A 20,134-nucleotide genomic window follows, 5' to 3' on the forward strand; every position below is an offset into this window, starting at 1 on the left:
GTTGACCACTGCTTCCATGGGTGCTGATTGTGGATCCAAGTAAAATGAAATCCTTGACAACTTCAGTCTTTTCCCTATTTATCACGATTTTGCTTATTGGTCCAGTTGTGAAGATTTAATTCATACTGAAGGCTGTGGTCTTTGATCTTCATCAGAAAGTGCTTCAAGTCCTCTTCGCTTTCAGCAGGCAATGTTACGACATCAGCATAACAGAAGTTGCTAATGAATCTTCCTCCTATCTTGATGCCATGTTTTTCTTCAGAGTCCAGCTCCTGGGATTATTTACTCAGCATAATGACTGAATAGGTATAGTGAAAGCATACAACCCTGACACCCACCTTTCCTGACTTTAAACTATGCAGCGTCCCCTTGTTCTGTTTGAATGACTGCCTTTTCGTCTGTGTGCAGTTCCCTTATGAGCACAATTAAGTGTTCGGGAATTCCCATTCTTCGTAATGTTCTCCATAGTTTGTTATGATCCACCCAGTCCAATACCTTTGCATAGTCAATAAAACACAGGTAAACATTAGTCTGGTCTTTGCTTTCTGCCATAATCTATGGGACATCAGCAATAATATCCCTGTTTCCACAACCACTTTTGAATCCGGCTTGAATTTCTGGCAGTTCCCTATCAATATACTGCTGCAGCTGATTTTGAATGATCTTCAGCAAGATTTTACTTGTGTGTGATATTAATGATAATTTCCACAATCTGTTGGATCGCTTTTCTTGGGAATAGGTATAAATATGGATCCCTTCCAGTCAGTTGGCCAGGTAGCCATCTTCCAAATTTCTTGGCATAGAAGAGTGTTCACTTCCAGTGCTGCATCCTTTTGTTGAAATATCTCAACTGATATCCTGTCAATTCCTAGAGTCTTGTTTTTTGCTTGTTTTCATATTTCATCTAGATTGTCCAAATATTGGTATGAATATTTTGGTATAATAATATTCATTTATTATTCTTCAAATATCTATTGTGTCTTTAATGATGTCCCCTCTTTCTTCCTCATATTGGTACTTTGTTTTTTTCTTTTTTTTTCTTAATCAGTCTAGTTTGTGTTTTATTGTTGAGATATGTTAATGACCTTTTCAAGGAAGTATTTTCATCTACATATGACTGATTGATTTATAATTTATTTCCTTTCTTCTACTTACTTGAGTTTAGTTTTTTTTTTCTTTTCCTAGGTGGAAGTGTAGATAATTGATGTTAGACTGTTTTCTAATATAAACATTTAAAACTGTAAATTTCCATCTAAGCATTGTTTTAGCTGTATCACATATTGTGATCTGTTCTGTCTTCATTTCATTCATTTCAAATTATTTTCTTTTTGTGTAAGAATTTTGCACTAAACAACCCACCAAATAAGAGCACAATACACATTCTTTCAAATGCACTTGGTATATTCACATGTTGGACCACTAAAAAACCTTCATTAAATTTAAAGCGATCAAAACCCTACAAAGTATTGTCTCTAACAACAATGGAATTAAATTAGAAACCAATAACAATAAAATATTTAGAAAATTCATCAATATTTGGAGATTAGAGGATGCACTTTTAAATAATCCATGAGTGAAGGAAGAAATCAAAATAAAAACAAAATCATTTGTATTTCATATAATTCTTTTTTTTTATTGTTGTAAAAAAATAGATAACACATTTGCCAGTTCAACATATGTCACTTGTACCAATCAATGGAACCAGTTATATCAATTATGTTGTACACCCATCACCAATAACCATTGCCATTTTTTTTCATCCCCATAAACAAAAACTCAGTGCTAGACAAAGATTTCCCTCTTTTTCTTTCCCTCCCACTCCTGATAACCACCGTTAAGCTCTGATCTCTATGTATTTGCTTACTTTAATGGTTTCATATAGGTGAAATCATACTATATTTGTCCTTTTGTGATTGACTGATTTCAGTCATCATAATGTTTTCAAGGTTCATCCGTGTTGTCCAATGTATCAGGGCATTTCTCTTTATGGCATAGTAATATTCCAGTGTAAGTGTGTACCACATTTTGCTTGTCCATTCACCTTTTAATAGACATTTTTATTTATTTATGCATAATAAAGCACCCAAAACTTAGTAACTTACCAGAAATCTAACCATTGTCTTTCATAATTATGTGGTTTTATCAAGCACATTTGGGCAGTTTTTTTCCTCCATGAAATGTTGATTGGTGTGCAATCAGCTGGAGGGTCAACTGGTCTGGATTGCTTAAGATGGCTCATTCACAAATCTGGTTCATTGGTGAAGATGGCCGGAAAGTTGGGATTAGCTGAGATGCTGATTTAGGGGGGTGTTTATATTCTTCTCCTGGAAACCCTAGTGGGGTAGTGGTTAAGTGCTACAGCTGCTAAGCAAAGGGTCAGCAGTTTGAATCCACCAGGCGCTCCGTGGAAACTCTATGGGGCAGTTCTACTCAGTCCTATAGGATCACTATGAGTTGGAATTGACTCAACGGCACTGGGTTTGGTTTGTTTTGGTTATATTCCTCTGCATATGCTTTCAGGGCCTACCCTCTCCACATGATCTTTCTGGAAGGATAGGCTGACTACTTGTATGGAGGTTCAAAGTTTCACAAAAAACAAAAGTTTCCTCTTAGACACCAAACTGGTACAACTTCGCTTCTGCTGTATTCTATTATGTAATCAGAATCATTTGGCCAGCCCAGATTCAATATGGGTGGAGGCTACAAAAGAACGTGAACACTAGGCAAGGTGGTTCATGTGGGGTCATCTTTGGAAACTGGCTATCACATCCAATTTCCTTTGCTATGTTTTCAAGTCAAATCTCTTTTTTCCTTGGCACTTGTAGTTAAATTTTCATTTCTAAGAATATTTTGTCTTTTTAATTATTTTCTTAGTCTGGTCAACTTTTATTTTGAATCTGCTTTTTAGTCCATACCTGTTCTTAGTTTCATAATTTTGTTTTGAAGTGTTTTCCTTATATCCCTTGGTTTAAGGAAGTTTGATTTGGCTTAGCGTTCTGTGTTACAAATATATTCTGCTTCGTGGGGAGAAAAAGCCTTTAAGTGGAAAGAAATGGATTGGTTTTCATCTTATAGTAGCTTTCAATGTTGTTGTTAGGTTTGGTCAATTCAGCTCCAATTCATAACGACCCTATGTACAACAGAACAAAATGTTGCCCATTCCTGCACCATCCTCAAAATAGTTGGATGTTGGAGTCTATTGTTATAGCCACTGTGTCAATTCATCTCATTGAGGGTCTCCCTTTTTTTCTCTGATCTACTTTACCAAGCATGATGTCTTTCTTTAGAGACTGGTCCCTCCCGATGATACATCCAAAGTAGTGAGATGAAGTTAAATACATCAGGCACTGTTGATAAAGAAGAAGACAACTAAATCAATAAGATGATCGTGATGTTATCAGGGTAGGTAGTGGTGGATAAACAGAGCTTGACGTCAATATGATATTAAAGTCTAAGATACTCAGACTTACTAATCTTCTTCATGTTCATTAAACTTCAGTCTTCAACCAATGTAATTTTTAGATTCTGAAGCAGGGTTAATCAATGTCATTTACAAGCGCTATACATATTTATTCACCCTAAACTACACACAAGAATATAACCAGCCCATCAACATGTTTATGTTGGACATTACATTGTAACCACAGAGGACTGGTCACCATAAAAGAATGAAAAACCACAGCTTCTATTAAGGGTAAACTGAAGAGGTTAAAAACTGGCAGGGAAGAAATGAGACACATGAAAAATTTTAAATGTAACTTGCCTTTTCAGACAAGTTATTTACTACCAGATATCAGAGTTATCTATTTAGTTGTCAATACTATCTATAGCTTTATTTTTATTAACTAATTCTTGCAGTATTGAAGACTCTAAAATAGCATGTATTCAGTAAGAGAAATCAAAATAAACTGAGGGCAAAGAATATAAAAACTTGCTGTCATCTAGTTTGGCAAACTACATAGCTGGATTATGAATGGTTTTGAGAATATTGGAGCAAATCTTTTGCTCAAGGTCAGTAAATAAGTGAGAGGCTGGCTTAGGAAAAAAAAACAAAACAACACTTGGTTCTTACCCTGAGGAGATGTTGGCCCAAGGGAGCGCTTGCTTCCATGTTAACCTATTTAGAACTTCTAGGGATCATAGATGAAGCCAACTTTGGTGGCTGAAGGGAAGCCTATGCTTAAGCACTCTGTTACACCAGCTTTAGTAGCGATCATCTTTGCTCCTGGAGGCGGGGGGGGACTTAACAAGGTACCATGAGAATGGTAGGCATTTGAGAGTACAAGAACTTACTCATGTGAAACTTGTAAAATTTTGATGACTAGAAATTAGTTAACAGTTTCTGTAAATAACTTTCTGACTCTCATATGAGGAGCAGTGGGCATTATTAGTAAGTATGCGTTTTGGTCAGTGCCCAAGCTATCATCTCCTCTAAATGAGCTCTGGGCTGATAATGAGAAACTTTAAGTCAACATTCAGGTTATTTAAGGTATTGTTTAATGTACACAGGGAAGAGGGAAAGCTTTCAACCTCTGTTAATCCTGATCCAAATTAGGTTCAGGTGGGGATTCTCATTTGCTTCTTCCTTCATGACCTCCATCAATGTAAGGATCCCTGGATCTTTAGAACTCAGTTTGATATGAGTTGATGACAGTAGCTGACTAACCCTTAAAATATACTTAGAAATAACTGGTTATTAATCTGTAAGTTACACATATTGTCAAATTCTTATTATTGACTTCAGAAATCTTCTCAATCCTTTGATCATCAGTGTGACATCTTTAAAAAACGAACCTCTTCAAAAGGTACTTTCACATAGTACAAAAGCCAAGCATTGTATAAAATGGATACAGCTATAATACTGTTTATTGAGTTCAGGTGGAAACTATTAACATGTTTAATTTGATTTCTGTGAGTTTCAACAAGAGAACAGGGGGAGTGAAAATAACATAATCATGGAATAGATCACATTCATTCTAGACTGTTTTACATTAACAAAAAATCCCCTGTGATGCTACTTATCCCAAACTCTGCTCACCTCCCGCTTACCTAATTTCTTCTACAAGCATCTTATATCCAGCTTCCTCCCTTCAGGGACATTGGTCTAATTTATTATGTCATGAGATTCTCCTTAACATTTTTCTAGTGGCTTCCTATTAGGAAATTTTACTGTCTTCATACTTTCATTCTCAAAGATATATTTCTTGCTTTTCATAAGTTCATTCTTATTAATTTTTAAAAAATATTAGTCTTTGGCATTTTATAATTTTTTTCCTAGTCAAATGAGCATCACTGTATTCAAGTTACTCTTCTTTGTAAATTAGCAACGAGTTGCTATGGAGTCAGCCCAACTCATAGTGACTCTATATGTGTCGGAGGAAAACTGTGCTCCAAATGTTTTCAATGACTGATTTTTCAGGAGTAGATTCCCAGGACTTTCTTCCGAGGTACCTTATGGCTAGCAATGAAATGTGTTAACTGGTTGCACCAGCCAGGGACCCACTTTCCTTTGTACTTTGTATTAATGTTAACTTTCTTCAAGTAGTATTACATAATGCCATCTTATGGTATACATAAATCTAGAAATCCCCAGGAAACATTTTTGAGGTCCTACTGATGTCCAGAATTTTAGTCTCTCTCTCTTCCCCAGAGGATGTAAATCTTACAACACTGAAAAGAAGTAGACCTAAAGATTCACCCCAAATTATTTATTACATATGCATCCATTTTTCCAATCTTCTATTCACTTTGATTATCTCTATAATTATAGTTATTAGTATTGCACTGCCCAGATTATTAGCAGTCAATATTTTAACATAAATTCATAAATAATTTTAAAATCTTAGTTTTTAACATAAGACAATTCAATTAAGATTTTAAAATTATTTAAACCCATTGCCATAGAGTCAATTCCAACTCACAGCAAACCTACAGGACAGAGTAGAACTGCTCCATAGTGTTTCCAAGGAGCGGCTGTTGGATTTGAACTACTGACCTTTTGGTTAGCAGCTGAACACTTAACCACTGCACCACCACTGAGTAAAATATTTGAATGGAAGTAACATATTGGTAAAATGAGTTTCTTGGGAATTACTTTATGAGAATTTACTAGACTCTCTAATTCCCAGGAGTCACTAACGAGATTGAGGTGGATATTCTCAAGCATCACAGTTTAACATAAATTCCAGCATGTAGAAGACTCATACATACATGTTTGGTGAGGAATACTCAAAGTCTTGCTAAATTCTAAATGTGTGAATATAAAATTAATTCATCTCATTATTTTTAACATATAGAATATATTGCATAAAAATTTATAATTTTTTGGCAGACATGTATAGTAATTATTTAGTATAAGGCAATTTTTTAAGTATCTTATGAGTATTTGCTCACTTATTCCTCACAAGAATCTTATAGGGTAGAAACTTTACTTTTCTCATTTTATGTATGAGGAAGGTGAGGTCAAAGAGATTAAGTAAGCCCTTCAAGCTAGTCTTAAAAGAACATAAGATTAAACCCAGGAATCTGGTTCCAGAATCTGTTCTTTATCATTTTTCTATGTGCTAATAGGTGTCTGAGAAGGCTTATGCTCTGGAAAGGAAGAAAAAAGGGGGGAGAAAAAGAAGCAAAGTCTGAATAAAGACCTACAAATGTGTAGGAGAGGAAGGGGGAAAGAAAGAATAAAGTTAAAAAGTGAAAGTTTGAAGAGGCATGTGGGCACAGACAGGTCAGCAACATTCTCCCAACCTACTTCTCACATTTAACAGGATGCGAGCTGGCATGGTAAAAGCCATCCTCTGGAAGTGCTTGCTGGTTCCTCTTTGTTTTCTCCAAAAGCTCTGGGAAGTTTTGCCAGGTTTTCCATAAGATTCTGTAAGTTCTTTGCAGACATTTTCATTCTTCACAATTTTATGTTTTAAGGTACGTCTTAGGCTGGGCTCTCTAAAGAAGCAAAATCAGTGAAGCATCTATCTCTGTATTTCTACAGAGAGATTTATCTCAAGGAAATAGCTCACATAGTTGTGTAGATGCTATAAAGTTCCAAGTCGATGGGTAAGGCTGAGACTCCTCAACTCATATAGCTGCAGGGGCTGTCAAACCCAAGATCAACAGGTCAGACAACAGGCTTCTGGCTCACAGGCTGTGGAGGCCAACAAATCCCGGTAAGCAGGCAGTCTGCTGGCTCACAGACTGGGAGGCAGATGAATCCCAAGATTGTTAATCAGGCTTGATGATCTGACTGAGACTAGAGGGACCCTGGAGGTCATGGCCTCCAGATCCTTTGTTAGCCCAAGACTGGAACCATTCCTTAAGCCAGCTGTTCAGAGAGGGATTGGACTGGGCTATAAGATAGGTAATGATACTGGTGAGGAGTGAGATCCTTGGCTCAAGTAGACACATGAGGCTATGTAGGCACTCCCGTCTGGAGGTAAGATAAGAAGGAAGAGGGGACACTGCTGGTTTAATGGACACAGGGAATACAGGGAGGAGAGGAGGACTGTGCTGTCTCATTAGGGGGAGAGGAGCTAGGAGTACACAGCAAGGTGTGTATAACTTTTTGCATGAGAGAGTGACTTGATTTTTAAACCTTCACTTGAAGCACAATAAATTAATTTAAAAAATAGTTCAAATCTATAGCTAAAAATCATTAAATGAATTCAAATGGTACATTAGATAATAGCACTTAATACAAAAGAAGCAGTAAAAGAAGAAGAGAGGAACAACAACAATGATAAAACCAAAACAAACCATGAGACATGTAGAAAACAGAAAACAAAGTAGGAGTTGTAAATCCAACCATATAATTAATACTATTAAATATGAAAGGATGAAATAATCCAAACTAAATGTGGATATTGACAGGATTAAGGAAAGATACAAGAGTGTGCTGTCTACAGGAGACATACCTCACATTCAAGAATATAAATAGGCTGAGAATAAAAGGATGGAAGAAGTTATACTATGTAAGTAGAAACAATAAAAGAGCTGAAGTAGCTATATTAATATCAGACAAGAAAAAAGTTATGAGAGATAAAGTGGGATATTTTATAATTGTAAAAGGGTCAATCTATGAAAAAGTTATAACAATTATAAACATATATACACCTAAAAACAGAGCACCAAAATATGTGGAGCAACAACTGACAGAAATGATGAAATAGACAATGTAACAATAATGTTGAGACTTCAATATCCAACTTTTCATAATGGATAGAACAACTAGGCAAAGATCAACAGGAGTTGAACAGCACTATAAACCAACTAGACCTAACAGACATCTACAGAACATTTTTCCCGACAATGGAAGAGTATACTTTCTCTCTAGTGCATACAGAACCCCATTTAGGAAAGGCTGTTTGCTAAGTCTTAGCATATTCCTCAATAAATCTTAAGGACTGAAATAATAAATTATGCTGTCCAATCACAGTGAAATTAACTTGGAAATCGGAAGGAAATTTGGACAATTCACAAATACGTGGAAATTAAACAGTACACTTCTAAATAACCAATGAGTCAAAGAATAAATCACCAGAGAAATTAGAATATACTTTGAGAACACAGCACAACATAGCAAAACTTATGAGATATTTGGAAGATTTATGGGACTTATGGTATGCAGCTAATGCAGTGCTTTGGGGGAAATTTATAGCCTTAAAATTTTCTATTAAAAAAGAAAAAAATCTCAAATAAAAAACCTAATACTCTACCTTAAGAAACTAGAAAAAGAAGACTAATCTAAATCCAAAGCTAGCAGAAAATAAATAATTAATAAAGATCAGAGGAGGAATTAATGAAACAGAGAATAGAAAAAAAAAGAAAACAACAGGAAAAAAAAAATGGTTCTTTGAAAAGGTCAACAAAATCTTCAGCTAGACTGACCAAGAAAAACAGAGGGGATACTTAAATAATGAAAATCAGGTATGAAAGAGGGGACATAAAAGAATTTCAGTGAATGCTGTGAACAAACTCTATACCAATAAATTAGATAATTTAGATAAAATGAATAAATTCCTAGAAAGACACAAATTAACAAAAACGTTCCAATAATAAAGAGAAAATCTGAATTCATCTATAAGAGTAAAGAGTATGCATTAGTAATTAAAAATTTCCCACAGAGAAAAGCCCAGGCCAATATGGTATCACTGGTGAATTCTACCATACATTTAATGAAAAATTAGTATCAATCCTTCAAAAATAGAAGAAAAGAGACCATTTCCCAACCCATTATATGGGGCCACTACTACCCTGATATCAAAACCAAAGCTACCACAAGAAAGTAAAACTACACCAATATATGTTATGAATATAGAATTAGACAAGTCAAAGAAATAAATGTCATCAAGATTAGAGAGAAAGAAGTAAAACAATTTTTGCAGATGGCATGATCTTATACGTAGAAAACTTAAAGAATCCACTAAAAATGTATTGAACTAATAAACAAGCTCAGCAAGTTTGAAGGATAAAAAAATTAACAAGATATTTATATTTACAATAACATCAAAAAAATTATTATTAAATTTAAGAAAAAACAAGACAAAAAAACTACAAAATACTTTTGAAAAAATAATGAAAATCTAAATAAATAGAACGATATCCTATGATTATGGACTAGAAGACAATATTGTTGAGATGGCAATAATCCTCAAATTGGTGTACAGACTGAATGCAATCTTTATTAAAATCCAGATTGTTTTATTGAAGAAATTGACAAGGGAAACTTACAATTCATATGGAAATGCAGGCGACTCAGAATAGCCAAACAATCTTCTTCAGTCTTCCTTATTCATTGTCCAGCTTTCCCATGAATATGAGACAGTTGAAAACACCATGACTTGTGTCACATGTACCTTAGTCTTCAAGGTGACATCTCTGCTTTACAACGCTTTAAAGACATCTTTTGCAGCAGATTTGCCCAATGCAATGCGTCTTTTGATTTCTTGACCTTTGCTTCCATGGGTGTTGATAGTGGATCGAAGTAAACGGAAGTCCCTGAAAACTGCAATCTTTTCTTTGTTTATCATGATGTTGCTTATTGGTCCCTTCGTGAGGATTTTTGTTTTATGTTGAGGTGTAATCCATACTGAAGGCTGTGGTCTTTGATCTTCATCAGTAAGTGCTTCAAGTTCTGTTCACTCCATACATTGCAAAAGAAAAAAAAAAAAAAACCTGTCCAGTCATCCCTCTGTATCAGTGAGTTCTGTAAAATAATGGAAGAAGTTCAAAACGAAAAAAAGAAAGTTCCGAAAAGCACGACCTGCATTTGCCTCACACTTACCACTTCGCTGAAAGTGTGCAAATGCAGTGATGCATAGGCAGCTCCTGCTGTAGCCTCCTGCCATCTCACAAATCCTGTCTTTCTCCAGCACTTGTTCCTTCAGCATTGTTCACGTTGCGTCTCATTTCTTTGCTACTTGTGTTGTACGCACCCTTTGTTTCTGTGAAAAAAATGGCTACTAAAAGCAATTAAGTGTAAGGGGGTTGTAAAGAACAAGAAGCTGGCTAGCTATATAAAGCACTACAGCCTCAAGAACTTCAAGATCACAGTAGAATTGGCATCACTGATACCCAGGCTGCATCAGCATTCTTGGAAGAGATCAAGAAATTCATAGAAGAGAAAGGCTACCTTCAAGAGAAGTCGTCAGTTGTGATGAAACAACTATTTCCCTAGCATTTGTACTGTATTAGGTATTATAAGTAATCTGGAAATGGAGACTTGGTGGCCCAGTGGTTAAGAGCTTGGCTACTAACCAAAAGGTTGGCAGTTCAAATCCACCAGCTACTCCTTGGAAGCCGTGTAGGGTTTCTATAAGTCAGAATTGATTTGATGGCAATTGGTATTACAATGGATAGAGACGATTTAAAGTATACTGGAAGATGTGCGTAGGTTATATGAAAATGCTACCCACCATTTTATATAAGGGACTTGAGCAGCCGTGGATTTTGGTATCTTTGGGGGCGGGGAGGGTCGTGGTACCAATCTCCTGCGGATACTGAGGGACGACTATGTGTAGCTAAATATTGGGTCTATTTTCTGATATGGGTTAAGGGATAACTAGACTGAACGATCTTGATCTTTACCCTAAGAGAAATGGGAAATAATTTCAAGTTTTAAGTAGAAATGAGGATGAATGGGTAACAGCGCAGTGGGGGTAGAGACATAATCAGTATTGTATTTTACAAGGTTAGTCTTGAGGCAGACTGGAAAATGAATAGGAGGGGAGTATTAGTGGATGCAGATAAATTTGTTAGGTTATTTTAGTGGTCCATGGAAGAGATGACTGTGCTACAACTTGCTTGGGCCTGTGGAGAGGGAGAGAAGTGCAGGGATATGAGAGATTTTAGAGGGTAAAACTCAGGAATTGGCAAAGGTTGATCCATGGAGGTTGAGGAAAAGTTCAATGTCAAGGCTCTCATAACTGATTGCTTAGTGGTGTTATTCTCTGAGACAAAACACCAGAAGATAGCCAGATCTGAATATGGTGTAACAGAATAACCTAAATCAGATTTGGACACGGTAAATCTAAGATACCTGTAGATTCCCAAAGGGATATATTGAGTAGGTAGTTGGATGATGACACCTTTAAAGGAAACAGAAGAAAGGAAAACAAACATTTTCTAAAACCTGTTTATTGGTGTTTTGAATAGAAGTCTCCACCATATTCCCTGAGGATCCTAAGTGTAGTTTTTAATTGTTACAGCTAGTTGTAGGACTAAAATGATGATTAACTCGTAATACCCAATAGAACAAATCTGACTTCATCCTATAAGGAATCTTTGGACATGCTGAGGGAATAACTTTCTTTTCTTTTGCTTTTTAAACAAGAACAAATTTGGAAACAGCAGTAATAAATATTATCTCCATTCATTTTGGAGTTACTGATGAGAATCAATGAGTAAGCAATCACTGCCTCATGTCTGTATTTTCTAGTTTACTTCAGGAAAACTAGCATTTTTCCAGTTTCCCGATGATTTACAGAAATGTGGTGAGAGTACAATGATTTCTGCAACTTTTATTATTTAGAGTTTTGCAGTTTGTCTCTAGATGATAAGAAGATGTCTATGTAAGAAATTAAAATTCCAGTGAGGCATTGGGATTTTTCTCAAGCAGCCTCCAAAATTTGGACCAAGGAAAAGGGGTGCCTGATTGTGGAGGAGACACATACATCACAAAGTTTTGTAAACAATAAACTTCAATAGAAAAATGACGTAAATGGAAAGATTAATGTAATCATAGTAAGATTGATTGAACAGCTTCAAAATTTATTTCATACATTGGAGAGTTTTCTTTACTGAGACACAAGCCACACAGTTTATGTCTACTTTATTTGTAATTTTTCAGAATGGCAATATTTTGGCTTTCAGTTTGATGACTAGCTATAATAAAACCCCCCAAAACCAAACCCACTGCCATTAAGTTGATTCCTATAGGATAGAGTAGAACTGCCCAATAAAGTTTCCAAGGAGCACCTGGTGGATTCGAACTGCTGACCTCTTGGTTAGCAGCTGTAGCACTTAACCACTACACCACCAGGGTTTCCAGCTATAATACATTACTTTTAAGGAAAAAAATTATAAAGCTTGCTAATTCTTGGCTTAATTGTGCTGAATTTAGGAAATGAAATTAGAAATACCTGTTATTTGGTGATTTGGGGTTGCAAAGAAACCTGGGCCAGTTAACTTTGGACAAAATCCCCACCTTGGAGAGCAAATCACATTTTCTTAGTATTCACATAGTCTATTTTCCAAAAACATACTCAAGTGAAACTTTTAGCCTGTGTGTATTTTAATAATGAAGCCCTGGTGGTGTTGTGGTTAAGTGTTTGGCTACTAACCAAAAGGTCGGCAGTTCAAGCCCACCAGTCTCTCTGTGGTAGAAAGATGCGGCAGTCTGCTTTACAGAGTTACAGCCTTGGAAACCCTGTTGTGCAGTTCGCTTCCAGCCTGTAGCATCACTATGAGTCAGAATTGATTTGACAGCAAAGGGTTTGGTTTTGGTATTATATTGGGGATCCCTTTCAGTAAGTATTTAGTAATTTTAATTTATTAATTTTTTTTTTTTAGCTTAGTGGAGATTGCAAATAACAACTCATCGTTCTCTTCATTGGTTAAACAAATCCAGTTCTCCTAATGCGTGTAAGTGCCAAGAGGTATGAGTAAAACTATGGAATTGATTTTTTTGAATGACTAAGTTACTTGCTTCAACAGTTATTATTTGTGTTAAATGTATTTGTGTTTCCCTTTCAAGGAATATAGAGGTGTATCAAAACCAAAAACTAAACTTGCTGACAATGTGTTGATTCTGACTCACAACAAGCCAATAGGACATATGAAAATTACCAAAACGGTACGAAAACTATATGAAAAAACTATACAAGTTATAACTGTACTTAGACACCATCTTATACAATTTCCAAGTGTCTTTTGGAAATCATTCCTACTCTGAAAGGTCAAAATCTACTACCGAATCTTTAAATGAAAAATCTCATGAATAAAAGATCTTAAGTAGATAGTTCATTGAAAAATTTATAGATTATTTATTCCTAATTTTACATTAGCATTTTCATTGTCAAACACTCCTTGATAACGGTAAGAATAATATTTTATTCTTATTTTTATTAAGACCATCTTTCTATATACATCTTTTAACATACAAACATATATCACAGAATTTTATATAACAAGGCCTGTGATGTGTATTTTGTTGTTATTATGCATTTTTCTTTTTTTGTAGAGGAGGTGGTAGTCTCATTTTTCTCTTTCTCTATTCCTACCACTACATATACACCCATACCAGAAGTCAGTGTTAGAAATTTGGTGTGTTCTTCTACATCTTTATTTATTCTCATGTCATCATGTTTATTTATATTTCAGCACAAAAGCATTTAAAAATACATTACTTTATTAATATAGGATCATACAATTTACACTTCCTTGCATATTAATTTGGTTAATGGTTAAGTGCTATGGCTGCTAACCAAAAGGTCAGCAGTTCAAATCCACCAGGCGCTCCTTGGAAACTCTATGGGGGAGTTCTACTCTGACCTATAGTGTAGCTATGAGTTGGAATAGACTCGACGGCAACAGGTTTGGTTTATTGGTTTTTGCATATTAATTTGTATATTGGGGATTATCGGACATTAGCTGGTATGGCTCTATTCCATTTTTTTATGTCTGAATAATATTACACAGTAAGATTTCTAATATAATTTATTCAACCAATTTGTGGTGATAAGATCTTTTTTGTTTTCCAGGACTTTGCCCTCAAGAAAAATGCTTTATTAAACATTATTGTAATTTATTCTTGTGTATGTATTACACTACTTCTAGAATATATATCCAAAAGTGTGATTGTTAGATCGAATCTTATATGTATTTCTAATTTTCATGGATAATGTCATATCTATTACTATTTACATGCCTACCAGTAGTATTAGAAATTACTTCTTTTCTCACTTTTTCTGTCATCTGCAAGTATTACTTATCGTTTTACTGTTTTGCTTATCTGATAAGTGAAAATGGTGTACCATTTTAAAAACATCCCTAGTTTTTAAGGAGGTTGAGCATTGTTTCCTATATTATTCATTTTGATTTGCTTTTCTGTAAACATTTGTGTTCATATCTTTTGTTCATTTTTCAGTAGGTTGTCTCACTTGTTTTCACCTTTCTGTAAGAGGGCGTGTATGTCTGTGTGTGTGTGTTATAATTATGAACCCACTAACCTTATATGTCGTAAGTGTACAACGTGTCAAGTCTATTCTTGAGATGGTCTCCAAATTCAGTTGGGATATACTGAAGGTCCTATTTTGGTTCTCTTGGGCTTGTTTTGATTTTCTTCAGCTTTGACTTGAACTTGCATATGAGCAATTGATGATCTCTTCTGCAGCCGGCCCCTGACCTTGTTCTGACAGATGATATTGAGCTTTTCTATCATCCATTTGATTCCTGTGTTTTCCATCTGGTGAGGTCCATGTGTATAGTCACTGTTTATGTTGTCAAAAAAAGGTGTTTGCAATGAGGGAATCATTGATCTTACAAAATTCTATCATGTGATCTCCAGCTTGATTTCTATCAGTAAGGCAATATTTTCCAACTACCTATCCTACTTCTTTGTTTACAACTTTCATATTCCAATCACCAGTAATTATGAATGCATCTTGATTGAATGTTTGATCATTTTTAGACTGCAGAAGTTAGCAAAAATCTTTGATTTACTCATCTTTGGCGTTAGTGATTGGTGCATAAATTTGAATAAAAGTTGTACTAACTGGCCTTCCTTGAAGGTGTATTAATATTATCCTGACAGCGTTGTACTTCAGAAAAGATCTTGAAATGTTCTTTTTGATGATAAAAGTGATGCTATTCCACTTCAATTTGTCATTTCTGGCATAGCAGACCATATGATTGTCTGATTCAAAATGGCCAATACCACTCCATATCAATCAGCTCACTAATGCCTAGGATGTTTATGCGTTCCATTTTATTTTTGATGATTCCCAATTTTCCTAGATTCATACTTCGTACATTCCACATACCTTTTATTAATGGATGTTTGTAGCTGTTTGTTCTCATTTTGAGTCATGCCACATCAGCAAATGAAGGTCTGAAAGCTTGGCTCCATCCATGTTGTTAAGCTTGACCCTACTTTCAGGAGGCAGCTCTTCCCCAGTTGTATTTTGAGTGCCTTCAGACCTGAGGGGCTCATCTTCTGGCACTGCATCAGACAATGTTCTGCTACTATTCATAGTATTCTCACTGGCCAGTTTATCAGAAGTGAACCACCAAGTTCTTCTTCCTACCGTGTCTTAGTCTGGAAACTCAGCTGAAAACTGTCCACCAAGGGTGACCCTGGTGGTATCTGTAATACCACTGGCATAGCTTCCAGCATCACAACAACATGCAAGCGACTGCAATATGACAAACTGACAGATGTGTGGATGACTTGAAGCACTTACTGTTGAAGATCAAAGATCAAAGACACATCAGTATAGAGAAAACAAAAACCATCACAACTGGACCAATAAGCATCATGATTAACAGAAAAGATTGAAGATGTCAAGGATTTCGTTTTACTTGAATCCATAATGAGCACCCACGGAATCAGCAGCCAGGAAGTCAAGGGACGTATTGCATTGGGCAAATCTGCTGCCAAAGACCTCTTTAAAGTGTTAAAAAGGAAATATGTCACTTTGAGGACTTAAGTGAGATTAATCCAAGCCATGATATTTTCAATTGCCTCATGTGCATACAAAAGCTGGACAATGAATAAGGAAGACCGAAGAAGAATTGATGCCTTTGAATTATGGTGTTGGCAAAGAATATTGACTATACCATGGACCGCCAGAAGAATGACCAGGTCTGTCTTGGAAGAAATACAGCCAGAGTGTTCCTTGGAAGTGAGGATGGGGAGACTTCATCTCACATACTTTGGACATGTTATCAGGAGGGACCAGTCCATAGATTAGGACATCATGCTTGGTAAAGTAGAGGGTCACTGAAAAAGAGGAAGACACTCGACAAGATGAGCTGACACAGTGGCTGCAACAATTGGCTCAAGCATAACAACCATTGTGAGGATGGGGAAGGACAGGGTAGTGTTTTGTTCTGTTGTGCATAGGGTTGCTATGAGTTGGAACCAACTCAACAGCACCTAACAACAACAACAACAACAAACCTTGTATATTAAAGATATCTTGCAAATATTTTCCAACCATATTTTTTCCCGTTTTCCTTTGTTTTTGATCTATTCCGGTATGTAATAAAAAAAATTATGTAGCTATCCATGTAGGAAATTGTTAGTCCACCTCTTTTCCACACGCAGTTGAAATAACAATTTCAGTATCATTTCAAATACTTGCATTCATTTCAAATTTTCCCCTAAGTTTTAGGATTGCATACTAAATTCAGAATTTGTAAATATATCTTACTCAAGGATGAAAGTTACACTTTAAAAACTACCGATTCAGTAGGAAATACCACTAAGGTATAATTGAATTTACAAAGAAAAAATTGTCACTGCTTTATATTATTGTTAGTGACAGTTTTCTTTATTTTTCTCATTACAGTGATTGGAAAGGGTGGATATGTCAGAAGAAAATAGGACTCTGGTGACAGAGTTTGTTCTCACAGGACTTACAGATCGCCTATGGCTGCAGGTCCCACTGTTCCTGGTGTTCTTGGTGATCTACCTCATCACCATGGTGGGAAATCTCGGACTGATGGCTCTTATTTGGACGGACCCCCATCTTCACACGCCCATGTACTTATTCCTTGGTGGTTTAGCCTTTGCAGATGCTTGCACTTCAACCTCTGTGACCCCGAGGATGCTGGTCAATTTCTTAGACAGAACTACAATGATATCTCTGGCAGAATGCATCACCCAGTTTTTTTTTTTTTTGCTTTCAGTGCAACTACAGAATGCTTCCTCCTGGTAGTGATGGCATATGACAGATATGTAGCTATATGTAACCCTTTGCTTTATCCTGTGGTGATGTCCAACAGACTCTGCACTCATTTGATAAGTATTTCATATGCTATTGGTTTTCTGCATTCCCTGATTCATGTGGTTTTGTCGTTAAGGCTAACTTTCTGCAGGTCTAATATAATCCATTATTTCTACTGTGAAATCTTACAGCTGTTCCAAATTTCATGCACTGACCCATCTACTAATGCACTAATGATATTTATTTTTGGCACATTTATACAAATATTCACTTTAATGACCATCATAATCTCTTATATTCGTGTGCTTTTTGATATCCTGAAAAAAAAATCAGAAAAGGGCAGAAGCAAAGCCTTCTCCACGTGCAGTGCTCATCTGCTCTCTGTCTCTTTGTTCTATAGCACACTCTTCTTCATGTATGTGTTACCTGATAAATATCAGGATCAGATGTATTCACTGTTTTACACAATTATAATTCCTCTGATAAACCCCTTTATTTACAGTTTGAGAAATAAAGAGGTTATAGGTGCCTTGAAGAGAGTTACAAAGAAGTAAACAGCTTCGAAGAGAAATTTCAAATTTTGCCTCTTCTCACGCTTTGCATAAGCAAGTCCCCAAGCCCTGAAGATTAGTCATGGCTGTGCCCTATCACAGAGGGTAGTGGTCAGGATGGTCCCTGCGCACCATGTGAGGGAACCCAGCTTCGTACAATGTTTACTTGAGGTGGGTCCAGTTGAAGTGTCCTCGAGTCAGCCACAGCTGACTGACTTGGAAACACTGGACTTCCACATTATCTCAACATTCAGTTTTTGATAATTTACTATCTGCAAGGAGTCCCCTCCCCAAATTACATTTAATAATTGTCAATAATTAAGGCCAATATATAAGTGTGAATCATTCAGTTCATGACTGATCCTTGTTCATTGTGTTAGACTGGCATGTTAGTAAGGCTCTGTGACGGTCTACTAGTTACAAAAATTCTGATAAACTGACAAACACTGATTCTTTGCAGAAAGTGTTCCTGAAATGAAAGCTAAGAAAAATGTGGGGGTCTAAAAATATTGGTGCATCTTAATAACAACAATTTTTTTTAAAAAAGGACATTATCTTGTATTAAACAACAAAATATCAAGATTAAAATTCCTCATATCTAGTCTGTATAATGACTTCCATGTAAGACGTTATATGATATAGTGGTATTCAGGAATTTTTCGGATTTGGAAATATCTCTGGATAGTGTTGTTGGGTGCAGTGGAGTGAATTTTAACTTATTGCTACCCCATGTGACAGAAGAGAGTTCCCCTATAGAGTTTTCTTAGCTATAATCTTCATGGATGCAGATTGCCTGGTCTTTGTCCACTGGTAGGTTAGATGAGTTTGAACTGCCTACCTTTCAGTTTGCAGTGTAGTGGTCATATGTTCGGGCTGTGAGGGCTCCTTGCATGGAATATAGTCACACAAACATTACAGATCTCCTGCACTCTATCTCTATGAGCATTTTATTTGCAATAATAAGCATGGACAAATATTTGAATAGGAATTGCATTGCTATACTACAAGAACTAACCAGGCAGAGGCAAGGACAAGAATCTGGTTAAGCTTATATGGATGTGTGTCCAAGGCTGAGGTGGGGGGTTCTCTTCAAGCTGAGACCAGGTTCTTGTGGTCTAAGCTACCAATTTACTTCGAGTTCAGTGATAAGATGAAATTAACATATGCCAATTTACTTTCTCAGAATCCAACTGACACAGCTCCTCTTTAGCTAAGACTGAATTATGTTCCTTGAGCAGTCTGCTTGTCCAAGCATTATATTTAGGAAAAAAAGATTTCATAGAAAAGGAAAATGAAATTCAAGTTGCTGGACAGAAATAATGTCCCTTTCTTTCAAGTATTTTAAAATAGTTATTTTTTGTTGTTGTTAAGGAGCCCTTGGTGGCACAGTGGTTGAAGCACTCAGTGGTGATCCAAAAGGTCCGCTGATTTGAATCTACCAGTCACTCTGTGGGAGAAAATGTGGTAGTCTGCTTCCATAAAGATTGACAGCCTTGGAAACCCTAAGGGGCAGTTCTGCTCTGTCCTAAAGGGCTGCTATGTGTGGGAATTGACTCAATGGTAATGAGGTTACTTACTTATTTGCTGAAATTCCAACAAATGCACCAAACCACTGATCTAAAATACTTTTAAAAACCGTATGTGTGTGTGTATATATATATATAATAAATGTACTAATTATTTGAGTTATGAATATAAATGAAAATTTCAATTATTTTAAACCATTGTAGTTTTATTCCTATAGGTCCCCACTGACAAACGGTTTTTTGAAAATATGCAAATGAGTGTATTATACTTAGAGATACTATCGACATCCAGGAGAGTCTGACTAATTTCACAATCTTGGTGTTTAAGAATGGCTTATAAGTTAGGTTTGACTTTTGCTATCACAGTTTCATCTATTTTTTATTAGCACCTCTTCCTATAATTTGCTTAGATCTTCTGTTATAATCACTTAAATTCTTGTTATCATTTTGACAAAAATAACTTTATTTCCACAAAAATATGTCTCAGCATGTTTTCATTTGAGAGCATGTCACAGCATGATATTTCTCATTTCTACAGTGTTACTTTATGACTGAAATGTTAAAGCTACAATGAGCACCTTTTTATTAATGAATACCCTTTTATTAATCTTTTAGT

At 35.8% G+C, this 20,134-nt stretch overlaps 1 protein-coding gene across 1 annotated transcript; it reads left to right on the top strand.

Annotated features, from left to right (window-relative positions):
* The first annotated feature begins 17,081 nt into the window (after nucleotides 1-17,081).
* LOC126061509 (olfactory receptor 5AC2-like) lies at nucleotides 17,082-17,995 on the top strand. The gene is given in 2 exon segments (XM_049858086.1): nucleotides 17,082-17,381; nucleotides 17,384-17,995. Coding segments are annotated over 2 exon segments (912 nt in total).
* Nucleotides 17,996-20,134: the final 2,139 nt, after the last annotated feature.

Source organism: Elephas maximus, chromosome 18, assembly GCF_024166365.1.
Source record: "Elephas maximus indicus isolate mEleMax1 chromosome 18, mEleMax1 primary haplotype, whole genome shotgun sequence".
NCBI classification, from domain to species: Eukaryota; Metazoa; Chordata; class Mammalia; order Proboscidea; family Elephantidae; genus Elephas; species Elephas maximus.